This window comes from Lepisosteus platostomus, chromosome 1 (genome assembly GCF_059453375.1).
Source record: "Lepisosteus platostomus isolate fLepPlt1 chromosome 1, fLepPlt1.hap1, whole genome shotgun sequence".
In the NCBI taxonomy this organism is placed as follows: domain Eukaryota; kingdom Metazoa; phylum Chordata; class Actinopteri; order Semionotiformes; family Lepisosteidae; genus Lepisosteus; species Lepisosteus platostomus.
The window spans coordinates 15,063,332-15,081,833 of record NC_142611.1 but is presented as its reverse complement, the minus strand read 5'-3'; the positions used below and the strand labels follow the sequence as shown (position 1 = coordinate 15,081,833).

Genomic DNA, 18,502 nt, shown 5'->3' with positions numbered 1-18,502 from the left:
AAACTAAAAACAAAACAAAACCAGGGAGTCTGACACAAAATCTAATGCATCTTTAGAATATGGAACAGTCAGCTCAGCATAAGCAGTAGAAAGTGTTTTGCAGTCACACATATTTAAAACCATCCCAGAATTTTGAACCCACTTCTCCATTAGCCCAATAGTAGTCTTTAAGAAAGTTACAATTAACTATGGCTATGACTTAAGCAATTAATCACAGGTACAGCTTAAGCAATTAACAACAGTTATACATGTACTGTATAAGGAATTACTTTTTAATTTAATTATAAGATGTGGGAATATGTTTTAATAAGTAATGAGTTACACAGTACCTGTGCACACACGACATAGATTATAAATCATGATTATTAAATAGGATGTTTCCCCACCTTCTTGCAATTTTTTAGATGTAATCCCTTATACAGGTAAATTGTAATTGATTTTGGATGCAGGACGTGTATTGTTACAAAAATCCCTACTATCCCAAGTAGTAACTAATATTAAAGTAATTCAAATGTATACAGAAAAAGGCAGTCCCTTTGTCTTTCCCCTGATATCAAACATTATACAGTACATTCAGTATATAGACAACTTTGTCCCTCAGGGTTATTTATAGGCACACGTTGCAGAATTGAGAGGTACAGTAGCATAGAAAGTAAGATGGAAAGTTTGAATTACAAGTGCAAGTCCTGGAACAAGGTTATCCTCATTTAAAAAAATCCCTTGGAGTGAGAATCCCTTTATCACTCCAAAAAACAAAAGCTGTGTAAAAGAGAAATGAGAATTACAGTACCTGTAAATAGTTTAAAATAGTACTATGGGTATGTCTTATAGGATGAAAGGACAGTGAAATGTCTTCTATGATTTTGTGAGTCTGCTGAACACCTATAAAACTAAATTAGGTCTTAAAGTAATAATACATCCAAAATACAATATATCCTCTCTAAGAAGCACTCCAATGTTTATCAGATTTTGAAGTCTATGTGGTTTGACCAGAGTTTCTCTAACTGTACAACAAGGTACAGGAGTGCTAAGGTTCAACCAAACAAACATTGGACACAATAAATATGTCGTAGAAATAAAAATTGTTAAAGTTAGGTGTCCTTCAGACCTTTGGACAGAGATGGGTGATACAGTAGATTTCCACTTGGTATGGGGTATTTATTTTTTAAATAATACAAATGAATTGATGCTAAATGGTTGTTCTCTCACCATTCAATTCTCTATTACTGAAATAATATAAGAGGTCTACAATCCTAGACCCCACCAAATTAAAACCTGTATATCTCTTCCATAGTCCATTTATCTTTAAGAATCCTTTCCCTGTGGTAAAAAGGGGATAGGCATCTGGATTAAAAGGCTGGGATAAAAGACTCCAATTATGTTGTTATGTCTCTAGGACAGCTCAAATAAGATTATGACTTTGTTTCCTTGAGGTACTCTTTGTGGAGAGAATTGCTTCACTAGGTGTTGCTATGCATTGTGTTGTATGTGGCCTCCTTGTGAATAACTGAGCACCTCACTTACTGTTACTGTGGTACTTGGGGACCTGGCTTTTATCAAGTTATGGCTCCAAGCATTCCAATCAGTGAGGAGAGCCTTGTGACAGCATTGCAAGACTCTTTAAAAATCACAATTTTCACTACATCATTAAATACTGATATTAAAAGAACAGTACAAATATACATATTGAAAATTATCACAAAACTTCTACCTTGAAAATTTATATTTTAATTGACATAATCGAGCTGCAGAATGTTATAGCACATGTAATTTTCTCTGACATTTAAAAACTGTACCTACAGTAGTCAGAGACTTTCTCATACATATTATTTCATATGAGAACTACAAGTTCATGCTACAGCATGACAAGATAGTTTGGTTTTATGTGAAGTGGAATAGTAAAAAAAGACAGAACAGAGTATGTTTTTTTATGATACATCTTCAAGATGTATAATGCAGATCTTATATTTCTCATTACAGTTCCCCAGTTTCAGCAGTAGTTATTGGAGTTTTGGGGTCATTCCCAACAGGCTTAAAATGATCAAAACAGAAACCATCTTCCCTGCGTGTTTACCCAAGAAATGCAATCATCTGAATCTCAGGTTGAACAGTTTAGTTCAGACACTGCCTGGGTCATGTTCTTCACCAACAGTGAATGGTATTTCCCAGGCAGAAATTTGATCATATAACAGAAAAAAGGATTAATTTGATGATTAACTGTTTTTCAGACAGGACAATTAGAGGCTGCGTGAAGCTGAGGTTGAAAAATTACCAAGGACAAAGCCTTTAATAGGCATGCTGTAGTAAAGCTGTTCTGTTCAGTTAATTTTTTTCTATCAAAATCTAAAAAATTGACTTCCTTTTTTGGGCAAGTGCAAATGCCCTGACTTTCTTTAGCGGATCATTAGGTTCCAGATTTGTTTTCTTCAGGGTTTCCAGTGACAGCCTTAGTTAACGATGCCATATAGGGCTTTCACGGTGAAGTTGGCAAAGCTTGTTTGTATTTTATCAGAGATTTAAGGATGCAAGTTCTGGATGAGATCTTTTAGCTTACCCATTTCTTTCACATTGTGAAAGAAGGAGGCAGCAGCAACTGGCCGAAAATATGAAAAAACAAGTAAAATACCTGTAAGCATTTAGCTCAAAAGTCAATGTGCCACACGAAAATGCATTACAGAGAATGTCATTTTGATTAAATTAGGCCTTATCAAAAAACTAAACATAATGTAGGGTAGCATTTCAAAATAAATCAACATTGTGTTTGAAAGAGAGCAAAAGATTTTCCATTTCTGCAGTGCAGAGGGCAATTGCTATGAAGGATGTGAGCATTTGTTTTATGATCTGTGAATGTTTTTTTTCAGCCAAACTGAATTTCAGAGACTCTGTGACTATTTTTGAGCCTGGACACATTCATAAATGTAACCAAAGCAGCAGACAACTAACATGTGGTCCATAAATATTGCAAAACTGTTGGGCAAACATTCACAATATTCACAATAGGACGGTAATGTGTTCTCTGTGTCAATGAGCTATGTCCTAAGTCAATGAGCTATGTGTGCTGAGACCCTGGGTTCAGTTCCTGGGGTGCTATCTGTTTGGAGTTTGTATGTTCTTCCCTTTTCACATGGGTTTCTGCTTTGCTCTCCAGTTTCTGCCCACAGCCCAAAGGCATACTGGTAGGTTAATTGGCCCTGGTGTGTGTGCGTCTGTGTCTGCCCTGTGATTGACTGGCGTCCCATCCAGGGTGTATCCTGTCCTGTGTCCATTGCTTGCTCGGATAGGCTCCGGGTTCCCCGGAACCCTGCATTGGATAAAGTGGTTAGACAATGGATGGATCACAAGAGAGGTTAACTTTAACATGCAGTGGGGCTTCCCCCTGCCCAATAATGGAAATTTACCATCTTTACTATCTAAATAGGTACAATAATCATAAACTAGCTGCATGCTAAAATATGTAAGATAACTGGAAGTTTGTGTTCTTTTTGGACACAGATATAGTGTATACAGTACAGAATACTGTATGAAGTACACAGTGGGATATGTTCTATATTATTTTTTTTCACGAAAATATATATTACATATTTTCAGTTTCTGTTTCTTGAGAAAGACTTGTAATGCAATCCTATGGATTAGAGAGAGTATGTACTGTTACTACTCTAACAAACAGAAAACTAATTCTTCTTCACATGCTACTTGAGCACCTGCTGTCACTGTTGGTCAGGATTATGTATTTAAAACCACGAAGATGATCACCTTTACTGTATCGGAATTACTATATTGGAATCATCATCATCACAGCAGTTATTGATTTAAAGTTAAAGCCATAACCAGAATTGATCAAACAGTACAATTAGATTGGGGAAGCTGCATTAGCCTGCAAGTTACAAAGGTATAAGTACTGGTTAATACTAAAAACTAAAAACTAAAATTCCTTTTTACGTTTTCACATAGAGTTAACCTCTAAGTGTCACGATCTACAAATCTGTTTAATATTATTTGTCTGGGCTTCGTTCTTAAAGTGTGTTGCATGCCAGAATCTCCAGGCAGTAAGAATTCCACAGTTGCCCTGTCCGTCGCTGCCCTGAGAGATGAAGGAAGGAAGAAACCCCCCCCCCTCCCCCCAATGTCTTTTCAGTAGAAGGCTTGTTTTTCAAATCACGCAACACACAGATGAGTGAAGCCTTAATTCCGATAAGCCACAAAGTAGCAGTTTTAAGCCAAAAGCATTGTAGTGGTCTGATCATCCTTTTTACAGTATGCCTTAGTAATACTGTTCTGTCAGTCCCTTATCTCTCAATACACGCATCCCTGTTGCTTCCCATTTCCATCTGCAAAATTTCTCAGACAAAGGTCTTTCTTGGATATAGATAATGCTCTCTTCATTGTATATTTTTCACAAATGCAAATAATTTAGTTAATATTTATTGTGTAAACATGGTATGCATGTAATTCACTTCATTAAAATACATAATTCATTTCAGTATTTCCAGTTGCATGTTTTTTTTATATTTTTGTATTTTTCCTCACCTGGTATGAGACCAAGCCAGAGATATGTCATGTGATGTGAGTGTTCATGTTCTATAAGGTGCTTGAGAGAGCTGGGAGACGTTGTAGAATTTTCTCAAAAACGTTGACTCCTTTGAGTGCAAATAACACAAGGCCTCTAAATAGGTCATTTGGAAGCTAGGATAGGCAATTATGTACAGTATAATAATTACCTTACAACATACATTGGCATCGTGGGATCACTTGAGATCACAGTGAATGACTTGACTGTGATACAGTTGCAAAGAGCTATGATTACATAAGTGGATAGTATGAAACAGCAGTGCTAGGGAATTTGCCAAAAAACTACAGACAATATTTGAACTAATGTTTTTGATTGAAAAATTGAATCAAGCTAGAGTTCATTTAAACTGAAGAACCTTCTTCATGCTTCACAAAATAAGCACCTTTGAAGCATCTGCAGTTGCTTTTTTCTCCACATTTTAAAATGCAGAATTTACAGTAAGTCAAGAATTGTACAATGCATTAGTAAGAACACAGTTAGAAAACTGGGTACAATTGTGGCTACCACATCACAAAATAGATTGCTGCCTATTCCACAGGCTTGGAATGCCAAGGAAGGCTATTCTCAATAGACTAAAAGAACCGAATTTGTTTAGTCTTGAACAGACAAAACTTTAAAGAGACCTGATTTATGAATCAGTGACTCAAAGGAATTGGCAAAGTCAACTCAGTGGACCTCTTCTGAATTAACAGTGAAACATGAATTAGATAACCTCAAAGGGAAGAAATAAGAAATAATTTTAAAACTGAGGAAGTTTTTTTTTTTACACAAACAGTCGTGGGAATCTGGAACAAGCTACTGTACCTAGTATTGTAGTCAAACCTGATAACCTGGCTTTTTTCAAGAAACATCTGACTGGGGTCCTGGATCCTATATAACCCAATGATATGTGGATGGGGTGACAATTCAAGATTTATAAACTTTTGTTCTCAAAAACATACAGATGTGTTATTTTCCAGCAGTTAGGTTCTGAAACATTTATTAATTGCATGTCTCCACCTGGTGGCCAAATATCAGAACTGTGAACACATTTCTCAACAACTTTACAAGAAAGACCACTGACATTTTTCATCAGTTTAATTATTTCTAATTTAAGAGTTTGTGTTGGGTGTTTGAGTTTAATTACATATACTTAAATATATTGTATTGTATTAAGCTAAAATGTAGTAAGATGTTAATAATACATTATTCATATAAATATAATAAGTAAAATATTAATAATATTAGCACTTTCAGTTTAATCCCTTTATCTGCTTTCAAGTAAATTCATTTTAACAATTAATTGAAACTATTATCACTGACATTCGTTTAAACTTTTGATTATTGTTGCACACTGCAAGTTTAAATTGCATTTCTGCCTGGTAGTTAATCCTTTTGTTACGCCCGATAGGCTCATATACTGTATCACCTTCTGGTGGTCTCACTTGTTAACCAAGTAATTGTCACTAACACACATTGTGAGTTTTTCAAATTACTGTCAAAACTGTAGGACTGTTTTTATAGTGACATATTCTGACAGAGTGACTGCTGTGTGTGTTCTGCTAATAGTTATCCATACACACTCTTAACCCCCAATTCACCATTTAGCACAAGGTTTTCTGTCCGAGGTTACCCATTCTGCCATCACATTATTTTCTTTCTGTGTTTATATCCCCCCCCTCCAATCTTTGATCTCGAGTCACCACCTTCCCAATATCCTTTGGAAAACTGAACCTAATGGAGCTTTCATTTAGGATCTGGTGGGAGGACCAATTTGAACTACCACAGAAAAAAATCATTAAAGTATTGTACATCTCAGCAAACTCAAACCATGAAGAAGAATGGCACACCATAACACAAATCACTACATGAGAAGGAAAATGGCAAAGCTGTCCCTACATGGGTAATGGCAAATATTACTACAACATACAATACAACAAGACTCTGGCTGCTCTTCTTAATGTTCTGGGTTAATTATTATGAAGACTAAAACGATTATACTTGTCTTACTTCTACGCTTTCCTTAGCTTATTTGTTCACATTTCAAAGCTTAAAACATATACAGTAATTCAAAGTTTTCTCTTGATACCTTTCTTTTACTCTGATATGAGAAGAGGAAGGAGTTGGACATGTAAGGTTGAATAACAGAAGAGAATAACCCCAACCCCTTGGTCATGGGGATTTCTGTGCATTGACAATGATCTGGTGTAGAATGTTAGATACTTTATGTGGAATCATACAATATCTGTTACTTTATTTAATGCAAGACGTTCACTGTCTCTTAAGGAAAGCAGGGCATTCATACATCCTGAACAGGCAAATGTTCAATATGTTCTACTTGGGCTATTTCATCTGTACATAATATTTTTAATAATTTAAATAAAAACAAACCAAACAGTTATTTCAAACCGTACACAACTGTAAAACCTTTTTTAATTTGTCATTCCTCGAAATCTCAAAATCCTTAATTTTTCATCCAGAAATGCTGAAACTGTATGAGCGATTGAGTGTACTGTATACAGTATACTGTAAATTTGTAAATATAACTGTACGTTTTGATTGGCATCACTTTCTTATCAACTGTCATTTGAGTGTTAGAATCTCACAGTATAACTACTGCATGTGCTTCCTAAAATACTGTTTTATTTTAGATTTCACTTTAGTAGTCCTCCTGGGCAGCAAGGAAGTATTATTCTATATTACTCATTGTCAGGAGGAAGGAAATGACAGGCTAGGGTCACAGCAATGACAGCAGCATGGCTTTTTCCTGTGTCCTGTTAGATTTTGTAGGATCCTCAGGTATTGTCAACTGGTGCTTAAACATGGTAGATCTTAATTAGCTAGCTTTTTTGAGTTCTCGGACAATTAACAAAAGTAATGGATGCACAGAGAGCATATACCATGGTTTATTTCACTTTCTGCTAACTTTTGATAAACATAATAAATGTAAATTCTTAAACTACAGGTTGTAGGTATTTGAGGAAATACATATGTCTGGACTGAGAAGTGGTTAATACAAAACATATATAGATGGGGTTAATGCTCAGATGCTCAAATGGGAGTGATTAAGGGGTGTACCACAGGGATCTATACTAGGACACTGCTCTTCCTCTTTTATATCAATTATTATTCTTATTGTATTCTTTTATAGACAATATTCAAAAAGGAGGGCTGGAAAACACTATAGAACTGACAAATACCAAAATACCCAAGATTTACAGTACATAAAATTCAAGACTGGGCAAATATCTAAGAGATCATCCAATTCGTGACAATCTTGGTAAAACAAACTGTTCTGAACAGCGCATTTCTTTTACATTTGTTGTTGGCAAAAATATATTACATTATCTTCATTTTGTTTTGTTGTTGATTAAAAAATATTTGTTGCAGATGTTTTTATTACTGAAATAGAATCCTTGATATAATCCATAGGGTAAAAAATATCATGGGGATCGTTTGCACATTTGTATTAATCAGTATAATGTGCTGTTCATGATAGGGTTGTTCTGAGTACTGAGAGAACACAGTGGCTGTACCAACCTCTAGTGAGCATTCATGCTGTGTAGTATCTTATGGGCTTAATTATTATCTGAGTTTCTTGGAAATACACTTTGCTGTTGCTGTTTCTATACTCAAAGGAGGAAGGCAACCAATTGCTTCTGTAAACCATCTCAAAGAAAACGTGTCACACAATTTAAATAGAGTAAGTGAATAAACAAACAACAGACATCCAGAGTTTGCAACAGAAATGCTAAACAGTTAGCTTCTCCTGATGTACAGTACATCTGTGAAATAGCTTTTTAATTTTTATATGAATCCTGTATGCTACGATTATCTATGTAAAAAGTATGAGAAAAGGGTAATTCTTTAATAATCTCTCGCATTTTCATCTCAAAAGGATCCAGAAATATTTTATACAAATTGTAGGGGGGACCCATTTCATCCACCCCTGAAATTCAACACCTGTGTGGGTGATGCCCAGCAGTCCCAACATAGGACAGAAGAAGCAAAGAAGTAGAAATTGTGGTAATCGTACAGAAGAAAATATATAGGAGGAGTCTTTGATTATTTGGGAAATGTACTTTTGTAAGTTTTTATAATGCTACGGAAATCAAAGCAAAAGAATCACAAAACGTGGGTCTGGGATTCCTTCTGTGACACTGTTGCAAAAAGAACGCTGCCATTTGCTTCCTTGTCTTCACACATTCAGTACAAGTATACAAATGGTCACACATGCTAAGGGTTTGTGGCCTGCATTCTCTTAATTCACACTACTGGCCACACAAGTAGAAACAGTGCTGAGAGGAACAGGTGTTCAACACTTTGTTGGAAAAACAGTAATACTTCCACAGTTCCACTTTCCCCTGCCCACCCACATTATGCAATTAAAGTAGTATTGTACAGAGTGGCAATTATCCTAAGAAGCCCATCTATCTAGTCATTTCTTCAGTTTCCATTAAAAGTCCCAGGGTATGTGAACAGTGTCACAGACTATAGAATGCTAATGGAATTAAATTGCCACTGTCAAGAGATATATTAAATAGCTATAGAGAAGTAATGCTGTCTCAGGTTTCCTGATCAAATAAATATAAACTAATGGTGTTTAAGCGTGTAAACATTTTCTTTGTAGTTTTAACCATAAAGTATGAGCATACATCATTTGTAATTCAAGAAAATAGGACATCATTGGAAGGGGGTGAACCTTTATTCAAAGGACTAGATGAGTTGCAGAATTATTTTGTAATGCAGCTATTGGTCTAGTATTAGTGGGCAATGCACATCAGAAGTACTATCTACCCTACATTTTTGGCACAACCTTAGAAGACCTTAGAAGCTGTCATTTGCAGTAGTTGATCAAGGATAGACTACATGTGCATGTTAATGTCCTGTAGCTACCCATGTTGTGGCTTGATATTTTTGCCCTGTGTCTTGTACATCTTCCCATTGTGAAGGGAAATGTAAGCTGGGACAGCATCCATAAATATACTGTACTTCCATCTCTGTGGCAGTTAACTGCCATTGTACATAGGCAGGACTAAGTACAGTATAAGGATGATGTGAAACTCTGTCAATCAATCTTCCAACAAAACATATTTGATTTGCCCATACAATATAAGAAGTCTAATATCTGCATCTGCATCAGCATTAACATGACAACATTATTAAAAAACTGTGAAGTTCTCAGCCCTTAAACTCTGAAGTTTCTAGTATCTGAAGTTTCACTGAGGAACTGTGGCACTGAAAATAGTGAGAATTGTTTGTGGAAGTTCTACTTGGTATTTATTCCTGATATCTGTATGCCTCTGTTGTTGATATCTGAATTCCTCTGAAATTGATTTTTGATATTTGCTTGGTGTACAGTATTTCTGAACTGCTTGGTGCATACTTCATGGATTTTAAATAGTAACTCAGAATGTTTACTTCATGAAGGACTATCATAAAAAGATGACAAGTCCTTCTTGCTTTTATTCACTGAAAGTCATATTTTCTCCTTTTCAAGAGCTCCATTTTTGTTTTTCCAATAGATTGCGGTGCTATTTTGGCACAGATCTGCAATGAGTATGAGATTTAAAAAATGTGCATAGAACATAAAAATATGATTTAGTTGGAGAACTGTTTTTTTTATTTTCAGGATTAAGGATTAAGGATAATGGTTAAGGGTAAGCCAATTTTCTGTCTCCTCCTGTGTGTATTTCAAAATCTATTGGATTGACTCAAAAAGCTAAAAGGTTTTTTTCTTTAAAATGTATTTTTTTTGCAGGGGATTATCTGAGTGGTTCAACCATAAAAGACTCTTACCTTGAGTTAAGATTGAGCTCTGTGGCCAAGACATCAGGGGTTTGAGCCTGTATCATGTTACCAGCCAATGATGACTAGAAAATCAGTAACAGTGATGTCTAATTGGCACAACACTAACTGGGTGGACTGTCATTATTTTAACAGACGTTTCTCAGCTCAAAGCTCTACTGTCAGCCTCTGTGGAGCTTGCAGCCAGATAAGGTTGGATCTGCTGGTGCATGCTGGCAAACCCCTCAAATTCTTCCTCAGAGCTTGAGCTGAAATATGAAACTCATATCATAGTTTGATAAACTGCCTTCTTTCAGTTCTCAACATATTTGAAGCAGGTGTCTTTAATCTCCATCTGAATACATACTGATAAAAAGTGAATAAAATAATTTACTTAAATCTTTGAGTTAGTTTATTTAAATCTTTAAGTCCTATACATCAGTGGTTTTCAACCCAAAGCCCGAATTTTGTTCCAGCCAAATTATTAATCACAAGCTTTGATTATTACTGGTTTTACAACTACACTCATTCAGGTGTGTTAGCCAAAAGATAACCAATTGGACCACTACAGAAGGAAACAAAAAAAAAAGTGCAAATGTTTAATACATTATCTCAATGTTCATTTGTCTGTTCACCTTATATGGAAAGAACTGTTTAGATAGAAATAAGAGCATGAGCTCTTAATTAACAAATGGAAGAGAGATTGCGTGACATTTTGTATGCTGACACTGCTGGAACAGGGTACGTAGAGTGTTTTTGAAACCAAGGAAGGATTATAGAAACAAGTAAATATTAGTCTAAACAAGTAATTAGATTAGTTAAAGGCATGGATTAACGATTCAGCTGAAAAGAAAGCTATCAGAGATGATAACCATTACTATAAATGTACTGTATTTGTAATAACGGTTGGACATACCCCTTTTCAGTCTGATTAAAGCATCGTATGCTTTATGTGTTGTTTGATACTTCTTTATATGAAATCCAAGATAGTGCAGCTCAACATTGTACTTTACCTTCTAATTACACAATCTAAATGTATGAAAGGTGAACGGTTCTTTTTTCAGCCTCACCTATCTCTGTAGTAATAAATAATTACAGAGGTGGCACGTTCTGTTCCAAGACAAGCCGACAAGCAATGTTATTAGTGAGCTTTGTTAGTCCTCTAAAAAAAGAAAAATGTGCAAAGAATCCATTCATCATCTAGCATACGATGTAAATATTTTTAGTAGATATACCTTATAATAGAACTGGTATGCTTCATTAAATGTTACATAATTAGTATACAGTAATGCAGAATTTACACTACTTATATAGAAAGCTGAAAACAAAAACTTATTTGGCAAAGCAAATGTGAATTGAAAAAGAAAGCCCTGACATTTAAATTGTTAAATGGAAAACATCTGATCTACTGTTTTACTTGTCTCCTTGGACATTAACTCTGTTTATTATGAAAATCCAAACAGTGTGTGCATACCATTCCATATAAAGGTTGTATGGGCCAGATGCAATAATTAAAGCTAGGTGCTCGATTCTTAGCGGGAGTGCTATTAATAATCCAAACTGAAGCATGTTCTTTCAAGGATTGGATTTTGAACTAATGCTGGACTGATTCTGCAGCATACATTTTTGCCTTGACATTGCCATGTTCTTCCAGGTTGATGAAGGGAGCAAAGCTGCCAGCGCTGGACTCTGTAAAGGAGATGAAGTGGTGTCTTTAAATGGAGAGCCCTGTGCAGATTGGGCTCTCTCTGAAGCCATGGCACTTATAGATGGCTCTGCTGACACCCTACAAATGCTTGTCAAAAGGTAAAGAATGTGCTTTAATATCTTTCCACGGTCAGGGTCTCCATATTAAAGGAGGTAATCTGCTCAGTTGACTTGAGTAGAGAATCATGGTGCGTCCTTTGGATGAAGAAAGTACATCGCTTACATTTACATACTGTACTGTAATATACTTCAAAGAGATACCTAAGCAGGTGGCACAGTGGCTAGCATTACTGTTTTTTTGCAGCACTGGGGCCCTGGGTTCAATTGCTGTGGCTTGCCGATAGAGCCACAGATAGTAGAGATTCTGGCTGTTCCAGTGCCTCTTCTTGATGATTTCTACTAGATTGATTAGTAGTGGTTGTGCACTGATTGTGCTGCATAAGCTCATAAGCTCCCTCTCTATGTAATATCTCCCCTCTGTGTCTGTTATCAAATGTGTGGGACTGCTTGAATTTTGTTTTTATTTTTATTCAACATGGGGGGGATACCTGCAATGACCCCCATCATTAACATAACATATAATAATCAAATTGGTAAAACAAGAGTGAAGGGCAAGTTGAGGCACCTCACCGGGAAGTGTGTTAAGGACATCTGCTTTCCATTCACATATACAGTACACAGCACTGTTTTCCACATAGTTTGGTTTTAACACTGACAGCATTGTTATCACATTTTAGCCTGATCTTGTCAGAAGGTAAGGATCAGAAGGATCAGAAGGTAAGCAGGGATAATCTATTCACAATGGGAGATGACCAAGGGAAACTAGCTGGGACTCCTCCTCCAAATCCGGAATTTCCAAAACTGACGCCATAGTATGGTGACTAGTGAACACTGTACTACTGTATAGGAGGCGATGTCCTGCCTTACTTGGTCATGGCAATTTCCTTGGCACAGGTTGTAAGAGTAGGGGTGTTAACCTTGGTGTCCTGGCAGAATTCTCCACTCTTCAAATTCTCACTTGCTGTCCTGATGCACTATGTAACGTGGCTACTGACATGTAACAGCTGCCATATTTCACCAAAGCTGGTGTTGCACTTAAAATATATATAAGATAAATGTATCTTATTAATTTATGTTTCGATCTTATAAATATCTAAAAAGAAAAGGTGTTTCCGGTGTATTTTTCCTTTTCATGTTTTTGTATTCTTTTACTTCTTTAACATAATCATATACCTCCCGCATACTAAAAATATACATTTTATTCATTCTCAAATCAAATTGGTTAAGTTTACCTTTTGGAATTGTTGACATAATTAGTTACTACCGAATGTACAGTTTGCTTCAAGACACTTCTTTATCACAACCAGATATATACAGAACTGTATATATTCAAATAAGCAAAATATGTTTTGTGAATAAATCAATCTATTTTGTGCAAATCTCAAGAAGTGACACTGAGGACTTATAAAAGATTTGGGTTGAATGCTCTACATCCTCTGTTATTCAACTAGCAATTAATGGCCTATAAACATGTGTTCCATTTGCATTTAGATGGCAAGGTTTATGACTTAGTGTTGTGCTCAGTAGCTGGAGTGGAATATTACTAATGGGCAGACAGACTGCTAATTTGCAGTTTATCTGACCTTTGCCTGCCCCCTTTTGCAGCAAAACAGCTGTCGGAGATTTGAGCACATTTCAAAATGCAACTGCAATGCTGCAAATCAAACACGAGTTGTAAATTGGATGGATCTCCTTCAGGTCTTTCATCCATCTATCCAATTTTCAAAGCAGGGGCGTGGGGAAGCTAGAGCCTGTCCTGACAAGCAATTGGCGCAAGGTGGGGTACACCCTGGACCAAATGCCAGTCCATCTCAGGACACATGCAGACACACACACACACACTCACTCACACCTGGGCTAATTTTCCCAGAAGCCAATTAACCTACAAGTATGCCTTTGGACTGTGGGAGGGAACCAGAGTACCTGGAGCAAACCCACACAAACACAGGGAGAACACACAAATAGCACCCCAGATCTGGAATAAACCCTGGGCCCCAGCGCTGCAAGGCAGCATTGTTAACCACTGCTACTCTGTGTCTCTTCAGGTCTTTCGGTTGTGGTTTAATTGTTTTTAATTGTTCAAAATAGAAATGCATTTTGGAAGGTAGTGGGGAGGGTGCCATGTTTGGTGTGCATAGGAAGAAGAAGGGTTTGTGTTACTACACCTTATTTAGTTTCCTATATGGGAAAGTATTAAAGAAATCCATGATCATTGTATTAAATGTATTTATTTCATTGAGAAGGAAACTTTGGCGAAACCAATTTTGAGCTTATGTTGGAAATATAGGAGCCCAAAGCAAGCTGTTAGATGGAGTCATTAACTTCATGATGGTGCATTACCAAACTTTTGTCACTCAGTCTGTCACTTAGACATGAGAATCCTGGCTTTTTACAACCCTAGGTTTTAAGGAAAAAGAAAAAGAAAAACAAAATCTGTCTTCTAAGAAAGGAAAACAGAAAACCTGCAGAATTGTTTTACTAATTCAATTAATTAATCTTTTTTCTGAAAAAAAGCAGGAGTGAGCTTGTAAGGCATAACCAGAAATGATTAGCATACAGCATATACTAGTACGTTTGTACTGTATATTATGTGTATACAATTGGAGTAGTTTTCAAACACAACATTGCAAGTGCTACTCGTCAGTAGAGCACAATCTATACTACAAAGTGCAAAGAAGGAAATCTGGAAATTCAGAAAGCTGGAGAGTGAAGAAAATGCTTTCACGGAGGGGTCTGTGTTGATTCACTTTTTCTCTCCAGAAGAACTGAAGGGAGGTGAGGTCTTCTCCAAACAAATAAGGCCTGTGAATATAAACATTGCCATTTCTGTTGTCTCTTCACATCTGCTCAAATGACAGGTTTACATTTTTAAAGGCAACATCTGTTTGTTTTATGGACTTTGTGTAGTTTCTGAAATATATCCCATGCCTCTGCCAATTTTTTTGTTCATTCTTCTTTAGATATCCGAGAATCATCTGTTAAAATTAAGTAATGATTTTTGTCATATACTATACTGTATATACTATTTATGTTGAAATAATTTAAGTTTCTTTACCGTGTTTTATTTTCACTCCTTTTACAGAGATGTGTACTGTGGTAAAGAAAAACCATTAGGATCAAATTCTGTTACACTTCATTGAGTGGTTTTGAAATAGGATCTCTGTCACAGATCTTCTTTGATTAAGGTTTGGAAAGTACACAAGTTTACATACTGCCTGGTGTGTCCCTGTAATTAGACCCTGTCTTATTGTTCACTGCCTCCCTGTATTTTCACTGTTTCTATAAATTAAAATTAGGAAAAGCTGTTATGGATATCCCCAAATCCCAGCTGATCCCACAGAAACCTGAAAACTACACAGGCAACTCAATTCCCACACAGCAAAATGGTGACATAAGATTTGGCCTTTTCTGATGCAGGTGCGGTGTACACGAGCTCTCGGATCCCAGTTCGGAGAAGATGTATTTTGATGAAAGCATACCCAACGAGGGCCTGGCGAGCACCACTCTCCAGATCTGGCCGTCCCGTGGGGCTCCACCTCCAAGAGAGCTTTACATCTCTGAGTCCCAGGATGAAGCCTACTACGGTGAAACGGAGAGTGACACGGACCTCTCCTGTGCAACCAGGCAGGCCCAGGCCAAATCTCCAAACAGGGAGAAAGACCACCTCAGAGAACGTAGCAGCCTGGAGACATCTTGCAGGGGAGCAAAGCAGGGGGTGGTAACACCTGGAACAGTGGTGGAGCTGCAGTTGTCCTTTTCAGATCACAACCAAGGAGACCCCTCCGTAACGCCAGGCAGCAACCCTTGGGGGGAGAAACGCAGCACTTTAGGGGGCCTGCAGAAGGACCGCAGCTTAGACGTCAGTTCGGGCGGTTCCAAGACTGAGTTGCTCCACACCACAGCGGTCCAGTCCTTTTGCCTCCCTCGGAACAGGGGGGATATCACAGACCAAGGGCAAGGGAGAGAACTGGTGAGCTCTTCATCCTCCCTCGGCCAGGTGGAGGTGACCCTCGAGCACCCCAGGGAAGGAAAGCGGTGGGGGGAGATAGTGGTCTGCAGGACTGAGTCCAGCCTAAGTGGGTGTGTTGATTCTCAAGAGGAAGGAGGGCACATTGAAGCACCTCCTGCTTCTGTCTCCTTTGGAATTTCATCAGAGGGTGCAGAGCAGGCAGAGGAGTGGGACTCAGAATCAGAGTGGGATCACAGCAGACCCAACAAGCACCGGCCGAGGCACTCTAGTAAGTACATTTTGGATCCCATTCATTTCACTTCACCTGGTATCCAGAACAGCAGCACGGATTTCTGTTTCTGCCTGTTATTGTGTTAGGGGTTGGGCATGCTAATGCCAATTAATTTAGCATGGATGATATGTGCTTGAGTTTTATTTTCTTTTTCTTGAGAATGCATGCTTCTGTGCAGTGGGTGGCAGCTTCCCAAACAAAGTGGAATGCTGATTTTATTTGGGGGAGCAGAGTGGAGCAATTGAGAAAGAAAGCATATGAGAAGAAATATGATTTGTAAATCAGTTTGGTTACAGTACTATTTGAATGTCTGGATTAACATATCGGCACGTTTTGCAACTCTGAAATATTGCTGGCATGTACCATCAATGAAAAGATACAGGTTTAAAGAGTGTGTAACACTGGTTTATTTTTTCAACTGGGTTTCCTTGTCTGTTGGATTTATTTGAAGTGGGTGTGCAGGGTGACTTCTGTGCTACTTGGAGTTGTAGTAGATAAGAATAAAATCAGAGCTGCTCCAAAGGCTGATGATGCCTGCAGAAGTGAGTTTGACAGACACCAGCATATGCAGTCCTGGCCAGTTATCTGATCCTTTAAAACTGCAAGTCTTAACTGGGGTGAAAAGTGAACTGCCCAGTACTGCTGCCTTCTAGATTCTGAGGTTAGTTTGAAAACTGTCAGAAGGCTGTATTATTGTTATTTATAAACAAGTTACAGGTTTTTGTTTATTGTACTTTCAGTTTAATAACCAAGATGCTGTGACAAAGTATTTGGTACTGCAGGGAGTCTAAATAAATTGTGCAGCTGCAGGACTTATTCAGGATCCCAGGATCTCCTGAACTAACACATTCTGAATTCCAAGGCTATTTTTAAAATCTTATGCCTACACCATTTGCGCTAATTTATGTGTACCTCATGGGTATAATTATGCAATTGTCAACATAAACTGTATAGGCAAAGTTACTATTAAATAAGTCACTTATTAGAAATTAAACAAATGAGGAGGATATACTAGATAAACAATAATTAAAGCTTTCACGTGGCTACCAACCGACATATCACTGTACTTTGAGTGGTTTTAGTTAAAAACATAAGTTATTAAAATCAATAAATATAAATATTTATAAAGCAACAAATTAGTAGGGTCATTAATTTAGGGGACCTATAATCCAATGATTCAGTGATTAAAGCTAATACAATAGGAAGTCATTTTAAATTGGTTTAGCTTTAAATATCCCTGTCCTACTTTTTACAAAGAGAAAGCATCAGATTTTACAGCTTTAGTAAAAGATTTAGAAGGCTGTTAATGGCTAGGTGCCCTCTACATTGCATATAGAAGATGAAACTAATTTCAGTATATGGGTGTAATTAAAGGAGATGAGATGTAACTTTGCAAAAGCTGGCCCACACCAATGGGGGTTTTTCAGCCATCTTTATTTCGTCATACAGTAAAATTAGTACTCGCGCAAAAGCATGGGCACATTACACTGCTATATGGTTACAGTATTGTAGCTTGCTTGAATCTCAGCATGCAATTGAAAAATCTAAAATAGCATTTCTAAAAATATACTCTAGCTCTGTTTCTGTTTCTTTTACTCCATATTAAACTTTTTAGTGTAAAAATGTCCATGTACAAAATGTATTTTTATGTTTAAACCAAAAATAATTTGAAATAATATTGTTATAAGAAGGTAAATAAAGTTTATGACAAATAACATAACAAACAATTATACAGTATACAGGTCCAGTTATGTGAATATTTACCTGTATAAAGCTACAGTGTATTATTTTTATTACAGGAAACCTTTAGTTTGATAGACTAATGAGGGAAAAGGTGTTGTTCCTGTGCCCTTTTTAACATAAATATACATTGTGGTAATAAATATTTAATGTGTCATAAATATACTGTATAAAATGTGATAAAGTATATGAAACAACCACCCATCCTAAGCAATTGACTTACCACTGCAGGGCACCATTGCTATTTCCTGAATTTTAAACCTGTGTTGTATTTATTTAATATACCTTGATTTATTATTCGTGGATTCCCCTGTTATTGTGGGGAAAGTCTGGTGCTTTACAGACTTTGATTTCACAGACAAAATTTGAGCAGTTTATCTGTTGAATCCGAAGAACGTTAAAGAGAAGTCCAGTAAAC

General features: G+C 36.9%; 1 protein-coding gene and 1 long non-coding RNA gene across 2 annotated transcripts in view; one reads left to right on the top strand and one right to left on the bottom strand.

Moving 5' to 3' along the window:
- synpo2a (synaptopodin 2a) overlaps window positions 1–18,502 on the top strand; it is a 40,827-nt gene that overhangs the window by 16,724 nt on the left and 5,601 nt on the right. Inside the window, exons 2-3 of the mRNA XM_088625469.1 lie at window positions 11,991–12,142; window positions 15,521–16,341. Of these exons, the coding sequence (XP_088481595.1) occupies window positions 11,991–12,142; window positions 15,521–16,341 (973 nt within the window). The remainder of the gene's footprint in view (window positions 1–11,990; window positions 12,143–15,520; window positions 16,342–18,502) is intronic.
- Window positions 13,224–18,502, bottom strand: part of LOC148677762 (uncharacterized) — a 30,586-nt gene continuing 25,307 nt past the window's right edge. The window contains exon 3 of the long non-coding RNA XR_015935407.1: window positions 13,224–15,906. This is a non-coding gene — a long non-coding RNA (uncharacterized LOC148677762). The remainder of the gene's footprint in view (window positions 15,907–18,502) is intronic.